Genomic DNA, 19,252 nt, shown 5'->3' with positions numbered 1-19,252 from the left:
GCGCAGCAGAGCTCCAAGCATTAAATTGCCACCTCTCTCTCTCTGTACAGTTTGCATAGGAACAATTGGGAGAATTTGTAGTGGCTGACTTTTAACTATTGGTGCAAAGAATTGCAGGCGGAGGCCACTTGGCCTTGTCTGTGCCAGCTATCTACAAGAGCAACTTGGCTAGTCCCCGCCTCTGCCCTTTTCCTGTAGCCCTGTAAATCTTTTCTCTTCAGGTAATTATTGAATTTCCTGTTGTAAACCACAATTGAATCTGTCTCCACCCTCTCTCAGGTAGCACATTCCAGATCCTAACCACTTTCTGCGCTGCTTAAACAGAGAGGGTTTCCCTTCATGTTGCCTCTGGTTCTTTTGCCAATCAATGCCCTTTGGTTCTTGACACATGGAAGCAGTTTCTCCCTATATACGGGGCGGCACGGTAGCACAGTGGTTAGCAGTGCTGCTTCACAGCTTCAGGGACCTGGGTTCGATTCCTGGCTCGGGTCACTGTCTGTGTGGAGTTTGCACATTCTCCTCGTGTCTGCGTGGGTTTCCTCCGGGTGCTCCGGTTTCCTCCCACAGTCCAAAGATGTGCGGGTTAGGTTGATTGGCCATGCTAAAATTGCCCCTTGGTATCCTGAGATGCGTAGGTTAGAGGGATTAGTGAGTACAAAATGTAGGGATATGGGAGTAGGGCCTAGGTGGGATTAGAACAAAGAACAATACAGCACAGGAACAGGCCCTTCGGCCCTCCAAGCCCGCGCCGCTCCCTGGTCCAAACGAGACCATTCTTTTGTATCCCTCCATTCCCACTCCGTTCATATGGCTGTCTAGATAAGTCTTAAACGTTCCCAGTGTGTCCGCCTCCACCACCTTGCCTGGCAGCGCATTCCAGGCCCCCACCACCCTCTGTGTAAAATATGTCCGTCCGTCTAAGAATAGACAGGAAGGAAAAGGTGGTGGGGTCGCGCTATTAATAAGAGATAATATCAGGGTAGTACTGAGGGATGACATAGGCTCTGAGGAACAAAACGTGGAATCATTATGGGTAGAGATGAGGAATAGTAGAGGGAGAAAGACACTAGTAGGTGTGGTATATAGGCCCCCAAATAATAATGTTGAGGTAGGGAGGGCTATAAACAAGCAGATAAGGGATGCGTGTAAAAACGGAACGGCAATAATCATGGGGGACTTCAACATGCACATTGACTGGCAGACTCAAGTCGGTAAGGGTGGAATGGAGGAAGAGTTCTTAGAATGCTGTCGGGATAGTTTCCTTGAACAGCATGTTATGGAACCGACGAGGGAACGAGCTATTTTGGATCTGGTATTGTGTAACGAGGTAGGTAGAATTAAGGATCTTATTGTGAAGGACCCTCTTGGGTCTAGTGACCACAATATGGTCGAATTTCTGATTCAGATGGAAGAGGAGAAAGTTTGGTCCCAAACCAGTGTCCTCTGTTTGAACAGAGGGAAATATGATAGGATGAGGGATGAATTGGCTAAGGTAGACTGGGAGAGCAGGCTGGCAGGTAGGATAGCTGAGGAACAGTGGAGGATTTTTCAGGAGATCCTTTTCAGTTCTCAGCAAAAATATATTCCAGCAAAAAACAAGGATTGTAAGAAAAGGGAGAACCAGCCGTGGATAACGAAGGAAATAAAGGAGAGTATTAAAATAAAAACAGCTGCGTACAGAGTGGCCAAAAATAGTGGAGAAACAAGTGATTGGGAAAAATTTAAGAAACAACAAAGAGAGACTAAGAAAGCGATAAAGAAAGGAAGGATAGACTATGAAGCTAGGCTAGCAATTAATATAAAAAATGATAGTAAAAGTTTTTATAAATATATAAAAAGGAATAGAGTGGCTAGAGTGAATGTTGGACCCTTGGAGGACGAGAGGGGGGAGTTAATAGTGGGAAATGAGGATATGGCTGAGTCTTTAAATACGTTTTTTGTGTCGGTCTTCACGGTGGAGGACACAAATAGTTTGCCAAATATTAACGATAGAGGGTTGGCAGCAGGAGAAATACTTAATACAATTAATGTTACCAGAGAGGCAGTGCTGGGTAGACTAATGGGACTGAAGGTGGACAAGTCCCCGGGTCCGGATGGAATGCATCCCAGGGTATTGAAAGAAATGTCAGAGGTAATAGTGGATGCGTTAGTGATTATTTATCAAAACTCGTTGCATTCTGGGGTAGTGCCGGTTGATTGGAAAACGGCTAATGTTACGCCGCTGTTTAAAAAAGGAAGGAGACAAAAGGCGGGTAACTATAGGCCGGTCAGCTTAACATCTGTAGTAGGGAAAATGCTGGAATCCATTATTAAAGAGGAGATAGCAGGGCATCTGGATAGAAATGGTTCGATCAATCAGACGCAGCATGGATTCATGAGGGGAAAGTCGTGCTTGACGAACATGTTGGATTTTTATGAAGATGTGACTAGGGCGGTTGATGGAGGAGAACCGGTGGATGCGGTGTTTTTGGATTTCCAAAAGGCGTTTGATAAGGTGCCCCATAAAAGGCTGCTGAAGAAGATTAGGGCACACGGAGTTGGGGGTAGTGTGTTAAAGTGGATTGGGGACTGGCTATCCGACAGGAAGCAAAGAGTCGGAATAAATGGGTGTTTTTCCGGTTGGAGGAAGGTAACTAGTGGCGTGCCGCAGGGATCGGTACTCGGGCCGCAACTATTTACCATTTATATAGATGATCTGGAGGAGGGGACGGAGTGTAGGGTAACGAAGTTTGCAGACGACACAAAGATAAGTGGAAAAGTGAATCGTGTGGAGGACGGAGAAGATCTGCAGAGAGATTTGGACAGGCTGAGTGAGTGGGCGAGGATATGGCAAATGGAGTATAACGTTGATAAATGCGAGGTTATACACTTTGGAGGAAATAATAACAAATGGGATTACTATCTCAATGGAAACAAATTAAAACATGCTACCGTGCAAAGGGACCTGGGGGTCCTTGTGCATGAGACGCAAAAGCCCAGTCTGCAGGTACAACAGGTGATCAAGAAGGCAAATGGGATGTTGGCCTATATTGCGAGGGGGATAGAATATAAAAGCAGGGATGTCTTGATGCACCTGTACAGGGCATTGGTGAGGCTGCAGCTGGAATACTGTGTGCAGTATTGGTCCCCTTATATGAGGAAGGATATATTGGCATTGGAGGGAGTGCAGAGAAGGTTCACCAGGTTGATACCGGAGATGAGGGGTTTGGATTATGAGGAGAGGCTGAGGAGATTGGGTTTGTACTCGTTGGAGTTTAGAAGGATGAGGGGGGATCTTATGGAGACTTATAAGATAATGCGGGGACTGGATAGGGTGGAGGCGGAGAGATTCTTTCCACTGAGTAAGGAAGTTAGCACTAGAGGACACAGCCTCAAAATAAAGGGGGGTCGGTTTAAGACAGAGTTGAGGAGGAACTTCTTCTCCCAGAGGGTGGTGAATCTCTGGAATTCTCTGCCCACTGAGGTGGTGGAGGCTACCTCGCTGAATATGTTTAAAGCGCGGATGGATGGATTCCTGATCGGTAAGAGAATTAAGGGTTATGGGGATCAGGCGGGTAAGTGGTACTGATCCACGTCAGATCAGCCATGATCTTATTGAATGGCGGGGCAGGCTCAAGGGGCTAGATGGCCTACTCCTGCTCCTATTTCTTATGTTCTTATGTTCTTATATCTGTGTTAAACCTCCCCCCCTTCACCTTGAACCTAGGACACCACCGACCTGGGGAAAAGTTTCCCACCGTTCACCCTATCTATGCCTTTCATAATTTTATACACCTCTATTAAGTCTCCCCTCATCCTCCGTCTTTCCAGGGAGAACAACCCCAGTTTACCCAATCTCTCCTCATAACTAAGCCCCTCCATACCAGGCAACATCCTGGTAAACCTCCTCTGTACTCTCTCCAAAGCCTCCACGTCCTTCTGGTAGTGTGGTGACCAGAACTGGACGCAGTATTCCAGATGCGGCCGAACCAACGTTCTATACATCTGCAACATCAGACCCCAACTTTTATACTCTATGCCCCGTCCTATAAAGGCAAGCATGCCATATGCCTTCTTCACCACCTTCTCCGCCTGTGACGTCACTTTCAAGGATCTGTGGACTTGCACACCCAGGTCCCTCTGCGTATCTACACCCTTTATGGTTCTGCCATTTATCGTATAGCTCCTCCCTACATTATTTCTACCAAAATGCATCACTTCGCATTTATCAGGATTGAACTCCATCTGCCATTTCTTTGCCCAAATTTCCAGCCTATCTATATCCTTCTGTAGCTTCTGACAATGCTCCTCACTATCTGCAAGTCCTGCCAATTTTGTGTCGTCCGCAAACTTACTGATCACCCCAGTTACACCTTCATCCAGATCATTTATATAAATCACAAACAGCAGAGGTCCCAATACAGAGCCCTGCGGAACACCACTAGTCACAGGCCTCCAGCCGGAAAAAGACCCTTCCACTACCACCCTCTGTCTTCTGTGACAAAGCCAGTTCTCCACCCATCTAGCCACCTCCACCTTTATCCCATGAGATCCAACCTTTTTCACCAGCCTACCATGAGGGACTTTGTCAAACGCTTTACTAAAGTCCATATAGACGACATCCACGGCCCTTCCCTCGTCAACCATTCTGGTCACTTCTTCAAAAAACTCCACCAGGTTAGTGAGGCATGACCTCCCTCTCACAAAACCATGCTGACTATCGTTAATGAGTTTATTCCTTTCTAAATGCGCATACATCCTATCTCTAAGAATCTTCTCCAACAACTTCCCTACCACGGACGTCAAGCTCACCGGCCTATAATTACCCGGGTTATCCTTCCTACCCTTCTTAAATAACGGGACCACATTAGCTATCCTCCAATCCTCTGGGACCTCACCTGCGTCCAGTGACGAGACAAAGATTTGCGTCAGAGGCCCAGCGATTTCATCTCTCGTCTCCCTGAGCAGACTTGGATAGATTCCATCAGGCCCTGGGGATTTGTCAGTCTTTAAATTCTCTAACAAACCTAACACTTCCTCCCTTGTAATGGAGATTTTCTCCAACGGGTCAACACTCCCCTCCGAGACACTCCCAGTCAACACATCCCTCTCCTTTGTGAATACCGACGCAAAGTATTCATTTAGGATCTCTCCTACTTCTTTGGGCTCCAAGCATAATTCCCCACTTTTGTCCCTGAGAGGTCCGATTTTTTCCCTGACAACCCTTTTGTTCCTAACGTATGAATAAAATGCCTTGGGATTCTCCTTAATCCTGTCTGCCAAGAACATTTCGTGACCCCTTTTTGCTCTTCTAATTCCCCGTTGTGGTTGGTGCAGACCCGATTGGCCGAATGGCATCTTTCTGCACTGTAGGGTTCTATGATGATCTATATCTAATCTGCCCAGCTGTCATGAGGTGGATTTGAGACCAGGGAGAGATCAGCTATGATTTGATTGAGCCTGCTCTGTCATTCAAAGGGTTGAATTTGCCTAATTCTGCTCCTAATTCCTATGTCCCTATTGTACTGGATGCTTCTGTCAAACCTTCTCTCAGCATTCTCTAAGGAGAACAGCCTTAGCTTCGCCGATCTATCCACGTAACTGAAGTCCCTCATCTTTGTAACCATTGTAGTACATCCTTTCTTCACCCTCTGGAATGCTTACACATTCTTCCTGAAGTGCTGTTCCCAGAATTGGACAAAATGCTCAAGTTGAGACCATACTACTTTTATAAAGGCTCACCATAATCTCCTTGATTTTGTACTCATTGAATCACAGAACCCCGACAGTGCAGAAGGAGGCCATTCGGTTCTTTGAGCCTACACAGACCCACTTTTTTTTTTTAGTTTACCTAGGCTCTATCCTCGTAAACCCACATATTTACCCCTCTCATCTTCCAAACCTACACATCTTGAGACACTAACAGACAATTTAGCATGGCCAATCTACCGAACCCGCATGTCTTGGGACACTAACGGGCAATTTAGCATGGCCAGCCCACCTAACTTGCACATCTTTGGACTGTGGGAGGAAGCACCCGGAGGAAACCCACGCAGACACTGGAAGAATGTGCAAACTCCACACTGACAGTGACCCCAGGCCAGAATCGAACCCGGGTCCCCGGCGCTATGAGGCAGCAGTGCTAACCACTCTATATCCCTATTTTAAAAAATTCAGGATCTTGTACACTTTATTAACCACTTTCCCAACCTACCCTGCCACATCAATTCACATATATCCTGAGATCTCTCTATCTGTGCACCTTTTATTTTACAATGCCTTTCCTTGTTCCTATGACCAAAATGTACTACTACTCACTCCCTAAATTTCACCTGCCCACCTACGCCACCAGTCTGACTGTCCTCTTGAAGTCTACCACCATCCTCCTCACAATTCACAATGCTTCCACGTTTTACATCATCTGCAAGTTTTGAAATTGTCCCAAGTGTTTCCCTCAGCACCAGGGACCTGGGTTCGATTCCTGGCTTGGGTCACCGTCTGTGCGGAGTTTGCACGTTCTCCCCGTGTCTGCGTGGGTTTCCTCCGGGTGCTCCGGTTTCCTCCCACAGTCTGAAAGATGTGCGGGTTAGGTGGATTGGCCACGCTAAATTGCACTCTGTGTCAGGGGGTCTAGCTAGGGTAAATTTATGGGGATAGGGACTGGGTGGGATTGTGGTCAATGCAGACTTGATGGGCTGAATGGCCTCCTTCTGCACTGTAGGGATTCAATGATTAAAGTCTGGGGTCTTTTAATATAGATCAAAAGTGGTTCTGGTACAGGATACTGGGGAATCCCACTATATATCTCATTCTTTGAGTCTTGTTCATATTGTTTATCTCTTTACCTCTTTCTCAAATTGGGATGGTGTAACTTGCAGCTTTTTTTTTTGTGGCTATTTATAAATGATATCCAAAGAATAAGTCGGTGTCTGTGTGGAGTCTGCACGTTCTCCCCGTGTCTGTGTGGGTTTCCTCCGGGTGCCCTGGTTTTCTCCCACACTCCAAAGATCATAGAATCACTACAGTGCAGAAGGAGGCCATTCATTTTTTCAAGCATGTGATGGGGGTGGGGAAATGAGGAGAAATCAAAGCAGCACAGTGGTTAGCACTGCTGCCTCACCGCGCCAGGGACCCGGGTTCAATTCCCGGCTTGGGTCACTGTCTGTGTGGGGTCTGCACGTTCTCCCCGTGTCTGCGTGGGTTTCCTCCGGGTGCTCTGGTTCCTCCCACAGTCCGACAGGCATGCTGGTTAGGTGCATTGGCCGTGCTAAATTCTCCCTCAGTGTACCCGAACAGACGCTAGAGTGTGGCGACTAGGGGGTTTTCATTGCAGTGTTAATATAAGCCTACTTGTGACACGTAAATAAGCTTCAATTGACGCTGTGTTTAATTTGGCATTGCTGGAACTTAATTAGAATGTGTGATTGTTTCCTACCTTGAATGCACTTCAGGAAAGAAGTGATTAAGCTTGTCGTTGAAAGTTATGTCTGTGCGGGATAATCTAACTGCCCGATACTATCATTACTCACCAAATGCATGTGTGTACCTGCAGGATACTAAAACAGCAGACTGCGGTTTTGTTTTAATGTGGTGTTTCCTCCTTTACTGTGTTTCAGGAAGACACTACAGAGCAAATGAACAGTGTGGATACTGCAGCACACAGGCAAGAGCATTTTACCTGACACTCGCAGCTATAACTCCCTCCCCTCCTGGTAGCTATAATTTGGACCTATTGTACACTGCAGAAGCAGGACCCCATTATGACGATCATTAAGGCCATTGCTTGGACTATTTTGGGATTTGTTGCGGCGCTGAGAGTTGTGTGGGTCTGTTCAAAAAGAATTCCAGACAACTAATGTTTCCAGATTTCATATTTCCAGACTGGAAAAGTTAGAGTACTATTAACAACATTGGCTAGGTGAGTTTGCCCATTCAGCACCAGGGTCATGGCAATCGGGAAAGTCCCATGTTTGATCCAAGGTCAAATCTCACTGAAACTTGCAGAACGCTGAAAGGCCTGGATAGAGTGGACGTGGGAGAGACTGGGATCCGAGGGCACAGCCTCAGAGTAAAGGGACGACTCTTTAGAACCGGGATGAGGAGGAATTTCTTCAGCCAGAGGGTGGTGAATCTGTGGAATTCATTGCCACAGAGGAGGCCGGGTCATTGAGTGCATTTAAGACAGAGATAGCTAGGTTCTTGATTGGTAAGGGGATCAAGGATTACGGGGGGGGGGGGGGGGGGGGGGGAGAGAGAATGGGGTTAAGAAACTTATCCGCCATGATTGAATGGCGGAGCAGACTTGACGGGCCAAATGGCCTAATTCTGCTCCTGTATCTTATGGTTTTATGATCCTAGCTTGGTCAGTGGGAGGCAAGAGCAGTGCATTTGGTTACGAAAAAGAGGAAATTCCGATCTAGTTCGAGCTCATAACTATCATCCTGGCTGAGTGAGTGAACATTAGATGAGCAATGATGCCCCTATAGATGACTAGCCTATCTACACAGGATAAGGACCATTTGGAAAGGTAATGCAGTGTGCTTAAAGCTTTTGCAGCTGCGCCATAGTAAGGAAATATGGAGTACAGCATTACTAAAATCCAAGAAGTAGGGAGTGTGCGCGACCTTCACAAGCTCGGCAGTCGCTTAAATCCTTGCCTTCCCCCAGTTCACTATTGCATTATACTTACGACTGACCTGAAGCCAAAATCCAGCAGCTGGTACATTAGTGGGAAAGAAAGCTTTCCACGGTAACTTTGGGCATGCCAGACAAGAAATGTAGCCCCCCCCTCCCCAAAACCTCTCACCTTGAATCAACTTGCGGCTCCTTTCCTGATTGATTGTCAAAGTTCTAGCCCAGAAAATTTGGAAGGCTGCGACCTCGGTGGAGTTGCAAGTCCGTCTGGGTTTGACAAAAGTTTGTTAGGCTCCTCCCGGTTGGCCTGTAATTAATTTGTTGTCAGTTGTAGGTTTCCTCCATCCGTTCATAATGACGACAACGTCCCTTTTCTGATTGGTGACAGATATGGCCAAAACTGGATGAGTGATCGGATTCTGAGCAGAGATGGGGTTTCCTCCCACTCCAGTACGGGGATGATGGCGGACGGTAATAACGACTTCAGGAAGGTAATAAAGTGGCAGGCGGATGGATCATTGTTATAATTATCTGCGTGTGCGTGCTTTAGACTGTGATGCAATATCTTAAATAATTCAGTCCAAAGGAAAGTTGTGCTTGTAATTAGGCAGTTGATCTGAAGCCAGGTCACCGTGAGCTAATGGAACTGTGCCTCTGCTTTCAAATGAAATATTCACACTTTTTTTTAAAAAAAAGAACAGAGAACATTGAATTTCATCAAATCATTTCTTTGAGTTGAAATTCTGAAAACTCTACCCATTTCTTCAAAACAACGACTGCAATAGTGCCACAGTTTATGCAGGCTCGTATAGTGTCCACAAAGCATGAAGAGCAAAGGAAATTACAGCACAGGAACAGGCTCTTTGACCCTCCAAGCCTGCAATGACCATGCTGCGCGACTGAACTAAAACCCCCGACCCTTCCGGGGACCATATCCCTCTATTCCCATCCTATTCATGTATTTGTCCAGACGCCCCTTAAAGCTCACTGCTTCCGCCATCATCCCCTGGCAGCGAGTTCCAGGCACCCACCACTCTGTGTAAAAAAAAAAAAAAAATACTTGCCTCATACATCTCCTTTAAACCTTGCCCCTTAAACCTATGTCCCTTAGTAATTGATTCTTCCACCCTGGGAAAAAGCTTCTGACTATCTACTCTGTCCATGCCCTTCATAATCTTGTAGACTTCTATCAGGTCTCCCCTCAACCTCCGTCATTCCAGTGAGAACAAACCAAGTTTCTCCAACCTCTCCTCGTAGCTAATGCCCTCCATACCAGGCAACATCCTGGTAAATCTCTCTCCAAAGCCTCCACATCCAGCATGTTTGTATTGCTTTTGTTAAATGTAGCCCCTTTGTAATTGGGGGAAAAAAAACTTGTATTTTAAGCTACTTAGCAAGAGTTTGAATAATGTGCTGGGATTGGCAAGGTTGTTATAATAACATGGTAGCACGGTGGCACACTGGTTAGCACTGTTGCCTCAGTGCCAGGGACCCCGGGTTCAATCCCAGGGTGACTGCCTCTGTGGAGTTTGCACATTCTTCCTGTGTCTGCGTGGACTTCCTCCGGGTGTTCCAGTTTCTTCCCACGCTCCAATGATGTGCATATTAGGTGGATTGGCCATGCTATATTGCCCCTTAGTGTCAGAGGGATTAGCAGAGTAAATATGCGACGTTACGGGCGTAGGGCCTGGGTGGAATTGTTGTTGGTGCAGGCTCGATGGGCCAAATGGCCTCCTTTTGTTAAAGTTTAAAGTTTTTATTTATTGGAGTCAGATGTCGGCTTACTGCAGTAAAGTTACTGTGAAAATTCCCTAGTCGACGCACTCTGTGGCGCCTGGTCAGGTACACTGAGGGAGAATCTAGCACGGCCAATGCACCTAACCAGCATGTCTTTCAGACTGTGGGAGGAAACCGCAGCAATGTAGGGATTCTATTCTATGACATTGCCTTACCTCTGTGTAGATATGCTTGACTGATTGAAGCCATACCATTACCCCCCACCACTTTGTGGAACTGACCAGTGCATCAAGCAAATACTGACCAGTGCATCAAGCAGCATTGCTGGGGACTGATGAAGCTCACTCTAAATAATGGTGGGGCAGCCAAGAGCAGGATTTAAACTAATCCAATTATTAGACGATGCAAGCACACTCATGTTAATGAACCATTTCTGTCAATGGGTACCAGCTTGGCAGTGCTCTCTCCACTGGGTCAGAAGGTCAAGGGTTCAAGCCCTCAATCCAGAACTTGAACTTGTGACCTAGATTGGCCTTCCAAAATGTCAGAATGAGACTGTAAGCTATCTGTCTAGACATTAAAGAATGCATGGTTGTATTTGAAGATCGACAGAGAATCCCCTCAGTGCCTATTCCCTCCTTGCCCAATGCCTTAAATAAAAAAATGACTTGTTTGTCGGGTGTTGCCGTTACAATTTGGAACAGCACTTTCAAAAGGTACAAAGAGCTTAGAGATAGTTCACTCGGTATGATAACACTCTGAATGCAGGGCTTTGTGTTGCAAATACACTGCATGCAAAACAATCCTAACTACAATACATGGCAAAGTAAACCTTTCTGCTTTGTTATCCTATGCAGATGTACGAGGTGGTCTTGTCAGAGAACGTGCGACTTAAGGACGAGTTACGAGAAGCACAATCTTACCTCACACAAGCTAATCAGGAATTGGAGAGGGTGTTGCAGGTAAGAAGCTAAAGTTGCACACATCTTGCTTGGAAGTGTTAGTTATGCACCTCAACTTGTGGCATCGTGGACCAGTTATCGCCTCTGTCCTTGTATTTTGTGTGCATGGAATCCCTACAGTGCAGAAGGAGGCCATTCGGCCCTTTCAGTCTGTACCGACACTCTGACAGCACATCTTACCCAACCCCTACCTTGTCCCTGTCACCCCACATATTTACCTCTTAATCCCCCTAAACTACACATCTTGGGACACTAAGAAACAACTTAGCCTGGCCAAGTTGCACATCTTTGGACACTAAGGGGCAATTTAGCATGGCCAATTCCACCTAACATGCACATCTTTAGTCTGTGGGAGGAAACCGGAGCACCCAGAAGAAACCCACGCAGACACGGGGGGAGAGTGCAAACTCCACACAGACAGTGACCTGAGGCCGGAATTGAACCTGGGTCCCTGGGGCTGTGCGGCAGCAGTGCTAACCACTGTGCCACCCTACAAATGCTGCCAGACCTGAGTTTTTCCAGCATTTTCTGTTCTTGTTTCCGATTCCAGCATCTGGAGTATTTTGCTTATTGCTATAGAGTGGAATTTTGTCTTGCATTTCTGACTTCTGTCCAATCTTTTCTTCACATTGTTTGCTCTGTGTCTGTTTTTAGAGACCAGGAAGACACGAAAATAGGCCGGCGCAGTTGGAGCTGGAAAGATTTGTAAGTCATCAGATTATACTTAGCATGTAAATTCTGGTACAGCAATTCATTTAATCTTTTTTCCAACATGCTTACACGATGCGGTCCATAACCATCCAATTTAAAAATTTAACAGTGGCTGAATGTACCAAAACCAACTGTCCAATCGCTACTACTGTGCAATTTATTCCACAACAAAGGTTACGTGATGTAGGGGGTAACATATTAGCATGGATAAAGGATTGCTTGGCTAAGTGGAAGCAGAGAGAAGGGATGATTGAGTCTTCGAGTGGGCAAGCTGTTACTATTGGAGTGCCATGGGGATCTGTGTTGGGTCCTCAACCGTCTACAATCCACATCAATACTTTTCACTATCCCAATGCGGGTGACAATAATTCAATTTGATGATTTGGACGAAGGGACCAAATGTATGGTAGCTAAATTTATCGATGACAGCAAGATGGGTAGGAAAGTATGCTGTTATGATTGGGGAGAGTCTCTGCAATGGGATATAGGCGGATCAAGTGAGTGGGCAAAAATTCTGCAGGCGGCGTATAAAATGTGGTTCAAAAATGTGAACTTGTCCACTTTGGCAAGAAGAACAGAAAAACTGTGTCGTTTTCAACGGAGAGAGAACTCGGTAGTACAGAGGGACCTGGACATCCTGGTACTTGAATCACAAAAGGTTAGCAGGCACAGCAAGTGATTCAGAAGGCAGACTGAATGTTGGCATTTATTGCGAGGATAGTGAAATATACTGCAGCTGTACAGAGCCTTGGTGAGACCACATAAGGAATTTCTTTTTGAAAAAAGATATAATTGCATTCAAAGTAGTTCAGAGAAGCTTCGCTCAGCTCATTCCTGGGATGAGGGGCTTATCTTATGTTCAACGTATTGGGCATATACCCATTGAGAGTTTAGAAGGATGAGAGGTGATCTTGCAAAGAAAAGTAGAACACAGGAACAGGCCCTTCGGCCCTCCAAGCCCATGCTGATCATCCTGCCTGAACTATACTTTAAAAAAAACCTTCTGCCCTTACTCAGTCCGTATCTCTATTCCCTCCCTATTCATGTACCCATCCTGATGCCTCTCAAATGTTGCTAATGTAACGGAGGTTTTCACCACCTCCTCTGGCAGCGCGTTCCAGGCACCCACCACTCTCTGTGTGAAAAACTTACCCCCGCACATCTCCCTTAAACTTTCTCCCTTCTCACCTTGAACCTGTGCCCCTTTGTAAGAAGAGTGACGCTTCCACCCTGGGAAAAAGCCTTTGACTATCCACCCTGTCTGTGACTCACAGAATTTTTGTAGACCTCTATCAGGTCTCCCCTCAGCCTCCGTCTTTCCAGTGAAAACAATCCGAGTTTATTCAACCTCTCATCATAGCCAACACCTTCTTTGTACTCTCTGTGTGGAGTTTGCTTCTGGTAGTGTGGTGACCACAACTGCACCCAGTACTCCATATGCGGCCTAACCAAGGTGTTTTATATAGCTGCAAAATGATTTGCTAACTCTTGTACTCAATGCCCCTGCCGATAAAGCATGTCACATACCTTCTTACTGAAACCTGAGATGACTTGATTGGGTGGATATCTGGAGGATGTTTCCACTTGTGGGAGAGACTAGAACCAGAAAGTAAAGAAAAGTTTGTTTATTCGTCACAAGTGGGCTTACTTTCAGATTGCAATGAAGTTACTGTGAAAATCCCCCTAGTTGCCACACTCCGGCGCCTATTCGGGTACACTGAGGGAGAATTTAGCACGGCCAATACACCTAACCTGCACATCTTTCAGACCGTGGGAGGAAACCGGAGCACCTGGGGGAAACCCACGGAGACATGGGGAGAACGTGCAAACTCCACACAGACAGTGACCCAAGCCAGGAATTGAACCAAGGTGCCTGGTACTATGAGGCAGCAGTGCTAATCACTGCGCCACCATGCCACTCTAACACAGAGAACACAAGTGTAAGAAAAAGAGGTCCACCTAAGATGTAGAGGCTGGGTTGTTAAGTATGTTTAAAGCTGAGATAGATGTTTAATCAGTAAGGTAATGAAGGGCTAAGGGGATAAGGCAAGAAAGTGGAGTTCAGGATAATTATATCAGATCAGTCATGATCTCATTGAATAGCAGAGCAGAATCGATGGGCCGAATGGCCTACTTCTGATCTACATCTTATGATCTCGTGGAGATGAGGAGAAATATTTTCACTTGAGAATATTTGCCAAGTGGAATTCTCTTCCCCAGAAAGTAGCAGAGACTAATTTTATGCAAGGCAGAGTTGCACAGATTTTTGATCGTCGAGGGCAGACGGGGAAGAGTCCACAACCAGTTCAGTCATGATCTTATTGAATGGCGGAGCAGGCGCGAAAGGCTGAATGGCCTGCACCTGCTCCTATGTTCCCCTTATTCAGGTGGATGATGTCTATTGGATAAGTGTTCACAAGGGGCGGCACAATGGTCAGCACTGCTGCCTCACAGCGCCAGGGACCCGGGTTCAATTCCCGGCTTGGGGTCACTGTCTGTGTGGAGTTTGCACGTTCTCCGCGTGGGTCTCCTCCAGCTGCTCCACTTTTCTCCCACAGTCCAAAAGACATGCTGGTTAGGTGAATTGGCCTTGCTAAATTCTCCCTCCGTGTGTACCTGATCAGGCACCGGAGTGTGGCGACTAGGGGATTTTCACAGTAACCCTGCCTTATGACTGTGTGAAATGTAAGCTTGCTTGTAAGACTAATAAATAAACTTTCAGGATAGACAGTATTGGTTTTGCCACCTGATGTTTGGTCGTGATATTAGCTTTACATGAGAACTTCGGTTGCCCCGCACAGCACGTGGTCACCCTCTGCCTGTCATTATCGACTTCACAAAGGAGCACTTTGCAAATCGTGGTGCTGTGAATTGGCAGTTCTGCTTTATTAGGAAGAGGAGGGGGAGGAAAACAGCAACTTTCTAAAGGTGATTTGTATAAATACTTGGTATGAAAATTGCAGGAGTGTGGGGTTAATTGGATAACTCTTTCAAAGAACCAGCAGAGACACAAAGGGCCGAATAGCCTCCAGCTGTACCATGTGATTGTGTGAAAGAATTGGAAAGTTGGAAATATGTTTTTAATTTGGTCCCCATCATTTGCCAGTGGTGAAAATGTGCTGTTTTGTATCTGCTTAGCGCTTAATGACTTTCTGCTTATTTCCTGTCACAAAACAGGAACGGAGGGCATTTGAGAGGAAGACAGCTGAACTGGAGGAGCAGCTAAAGGTAACTAGATTTTTTAAAAATGAAGACAGAATCATTAAATGCATAATTTTCCCGGGTGTATTTTCTTTTCGGTCTGCAGTTTATGAATTGTTCTAGCAGGCCCTCCTAGAAGGTAACTAAAGTTTATTTATTCGTCACAAGTAAGGCTTACATTAACACTGCAATGAAGTTCCTGTGAAATTTCCCCCAGTCGCCACACACCGGCGCTTGTTCGGGTCAATGCACCCTAACCAGCACGCCTTTCAGACTGTGGGAGGAAATCGGAGCACCCGGAGGAAACCCACGCAGACATGGGGGGGAGAAGGTGCAAACTCCACACAGACAGTGACCCAGGCCGGGAATCGAACCTGGGTCCCTGGTGCTGTGAGGCAGCAGTGCTAACCACTGTGCCATCCACAGCACTAGGGAGGGCAATAAAGGTCAGCCTTGCTGGTAAGGACCTAAATGAGTAGAAGCCACCATCAAAGCTGCCTTATTTTTTGTTCCAATTTTTATTCCGGCAAAATGCAAGCGACCATCCGTTATTTGAGTGCACTTGAGTACAATGTAGACTGGCAGCACACAAGTATCCAATTGGAATCCTTGAGCACTTGTGTTTTTGTGCTCAGCTTCAGATGCTTTCATTTATTTTTGATTAATTCATGAGACATGGGCATCGCTGGCTGGGCCAGGATTTATTGCCCATCTCCTGTTGCCCCTTGGGAAGGTGCAGTCCATATGCTGTAAGTTGACCCACAATGCTATTAGGGAGGGAATTCCAGGATTTTGACCCAGCGACTGCAAAGGAATGGCCGATATACTTCCAAGTCAGGACGGTGAGTGGCTCGGAGGGGAATTTGCAGGTGGCGGTGTTCCCAAGTATCTGCTGCCCTTGTCCTTCTAGATGGAAGTGGTCATGGGTTTGCCCAACATAATTTCATGTCTAAACCACTTCTCTTGTATTGACACGGCTTTTTTTTAAGCAAACTCCTCCCTCTCTCCCTCCCCTTTATATAGGATAAAATAATAGATTAATCTCAGAGGTTGGCGTTTTTAGTTTTAAGTCCGTTTTTATGCTGCCATTTAGATAGTGAACCTGATGCTTCAAGCAGAGTTTGCTCCATGCCCTCTTCTTGCCCTGTCTCTCTGACATGTTGCTGTTGGAATTTCCTAGTAGCAATTTTGATTTCCCCGTTTATTTTCACTTGCCCTGTCCTTCCTTTGAGAAATTGAGACATGTTTCCCGAATAATACCCTCTAAAACGTAGGACCGGCTATATATCTGCAGCAAGGCTCATAGTCCTTGAAAGGACAGTATCCCCCGTTCGTTTTAACAGTCTGATAATAATGCAAAATAAAATTCCACTAACAACATCCGAGTGGTACGGTGATTAGCGCTGCTGCCTCACAGCGCCAGGGACCCGGGTTTGATTCCCGGTTTGGGTCACTGTCTGTGCGGAGTCTGCATGCTCTCCCTGGGTTTCCTCTGGGTGCTCCGGTTTCCTCCCACAGTCCGAAAGACGTGTTGGTTAGGGTGCATTGGCAATGCTAAATTCTCCGTCAGTGTCCCCGAACAGGTGCTGGAGTGTGGTGACTAGGGGATTTTCACAGAAACTTCATCGCAGTGTTAATGTAAGCCTACTTGTGACAAAAATAAATAGACTTTATCCCTCTTGCATGAGATGAATGTTGCGTTGCCTCTCTGTTACATGAATCTTTTTTCTTTTCCCCTGTCCTCACAGATTTTAACAGACTTAAAAACAGACAATCAGAGACTAAAGGATGAGAACGCAGCCCTGATCCGTGTCATCAGCAAGCTCTCAAAATAGTTGAGATGCCGCCTCCATCCAGCTGCATCGCCCCGCGGGATAACAATTGCCAACACTGAAAATCTAGGGTTGACTCTAGGTTTGTGTCAAAAGAGAATATCTTCAAAGCCAAGTATTTTTCCACAGCCAATACAGTTAACTAGTGCGTGTGTGTGTGTGCGTGCGCGCGTGTGTATGCATGTATGTGTGTGATGAGGGGTGGTGCGCGCAGGGAGTTGAAAGAAACAGGAGGGGGAGACCTTTTTAAGGTAATGTAGACAGCTAGCCACCAAACTAAGCAACTACAGTGGCCAAAGCTGAAGCAAGTTGCCAGATATTGTTCTGGTCGTGTAGAATTGCCAACAGTGATTCTGCTGTCCTGTGTTCCTTTATTGTACCGGACCAATTGTGAAGGTTCTCTTTTGAGACCTGTTGTATGTGTACATAAAATATATATTTATGTTCTAGTAAATGGAAAACCTATTTCATTAATCGTCATTCCTCTCTTCGTGTGTCCTGGTCAGTTGGATAAATACGTTTCATTTTCGCTATCAGTGACGCTCTTGGCCACTTGAAAGTTATCGGTGTCCATTCCACCCTCTTTTTTGCAGTGATTGAATGCTTTTCAATCTTGTTCCTTTTCTGTAAGCACTTGTAAAGGTAATCAGCACGAGAGGTAAAAGATTTTCGGTGCCTGTGTGCGTTCTTTTTTCTAAATTAAAAGTCCAGTATTAAACCGAAAAACTAATGTGAATTGGAGCTTCCTCGTTGGGGCCTGAAATTAAATACAGCTGGTTAAAATTCCCTGGTCCACGGAGGTTTGTATCCTTGCTTAGGATATAGTTTTCACGAGAAGCATCATAACCCTTAACAAGTGGAGGAAATATCTTGTTCAAATTGCCTCTTTCTTTTCAGGATGTTAAAGGGAGCATTGGATCTTCAGAATCACTTCATTGTGTGTGTCAACTTTTTCTTAAGGCAGCAGTGCACTCGTAACCGATTTTGATTTATTATTGTCACATGTATTAGTATACAGTGAAAAGTATTGTTTCTTGCACGCTATACAGACGGAGCATACCGTTCGTAGAGAAGGAAACAAGGGTGTGCAGAATGTAGTGTTGCAGTCATAGCTAGGTTGTAGAGAAAGATCAACTTAGTGCGAGGTAGGTCCATTCAAAAGTCTGATGGCAGTAGGAAAGAAGCTGTTCTCAAACAAAGAACAGTACAGAACAGGAACAGGCCCTTTGGCCCTTCAAGCCTGCACCAATCACGTTTACCTATGTAAACCAACCGTTTATATCCCTCTATTTCCCGTTTGTTCATATGCCTATCAAGGTAAGTCTTAAATGTGGCTAGCGTAACTGCCTCAACCACCTCACTTGGCAGTGCATTCCATGCCCCCACCACCCTCTGCATTTTAAAAAAAGCTTTTCCCCGCACATCTCCAATGAACCTTTTCCCCCCTTATCTTGAACTTGTGCCCCCTTGTAATTGTCACTTCTGCCCTGGGAAAAAGCTTCCAACTGTTCACCCTATCTATACTTCTCGTAATTTTATAAACTTCTATCAGGTCGCCCCTCAGTCTCTGTCTTTCCAGAGGGAACCATCCCAGTTTATTCGATCTCTCCTCATAGCCAATACCCTCCATACCAGACAACATCCTGGTAAACCTTTTCTGTACTCCCTCCAAAGCCTTCACGTCCTTCTGGTAGAATTCTGGCAGAATTGGGCACAGTATTCCAAATGTGGCCTAACTAACGTTTTGTATAACTAACATAATTTGCCAACTTTTGTAAATCGATGCCCCATCCGATGAAGGAAAGCATACCACATGCTTTCTTCACCACCTGTGCTGCCACTTTTAAGGATCTGTGGACCTGTACTCCCAGATCTCTGTGTGTCTATGTCCTGTTTGTTCTGCCATTTATTTTATACCTCCCGCCTGAATTGGATCTATGGTTCATACGTGACCTCAGACTTTTGTATCTTTTTCCTGACGGACGAAGGTGGAAGAGAGAATGTCCGGGGTACGTGGGGTCCTTAAATTATGCTGGTTGTTTTGCCGAGGCAATGGGAAGTGTAGACAGAGTCAATGGATGGGAGGCTGGTTTGTGTGATGGATTGGGCTACGTTCACGACCTTTTTGTAGTTCCTTGGGCAGAGCAGGAGCCATACCAAGCTGTGATACAACCAGAAAGAATGCTTTCTGTGGTG

The 19,252-nt window shown here is 45.9% G+C and overlaps 1 protein-coding gene across 1 annotated transcript in view; it reads left to right on the top strand.

The window, feature by feature from the left end:
• Positions 1-17,984, top strand: part of LOC144509018 (protein phosphatase 1 regulatory subunit 12C-like) — a 100,324-nt gene extending 82,340 nt beyond the window's left edge. The window contains exons 17-22 of the mRNA XM_078237274.1: positions 7,596-7,642; positions 9,002-9,104; positions 11,208-11,312; positions 11,967-12,017; positions 15,201-15,251; positions 16,973-17,984. Of these exons, the coding sequence (XP_078093400.1) occupies positions 7,596-7,642; positions 9,002-9,104; positions 11,208-11,312; positions 11,967-12,017; positions 15,201-15,251; positions 16,973-17,059 (444 nt within the window). The 3' untranslated portion in view covers positions 17,060-17,984. The remainder of the gene's footprint in view (positions 1-7,595; positions 7,643-9,001; positions 9,105-11,207; positions 11,313-11,966; positions 12,018-15,200; positions 15,252-16,972) is intronic.
• Positions 17,985-19,252: the final 1,268 nt, after the last annotated feature.

This window comes from Mustelus asterias, chromosome 21, assembly GCF_964213995.1.
Source record: "Mustelus asterias chromosome 21, sMusAst1.hap1.1, whole genome shotgun sequence".
In the NCBI taxonomy this organism is placed as follows: domain Eukaryota; kingdom Metazoa; phylum Chordata; class Chondrichthyes; order Carcharhiniformes; family Triakidae; genus Mustelus; species Mustelus asterias.
This window is presented reverse-complemented; position numbering and strand designations above follow the sequence as displayed.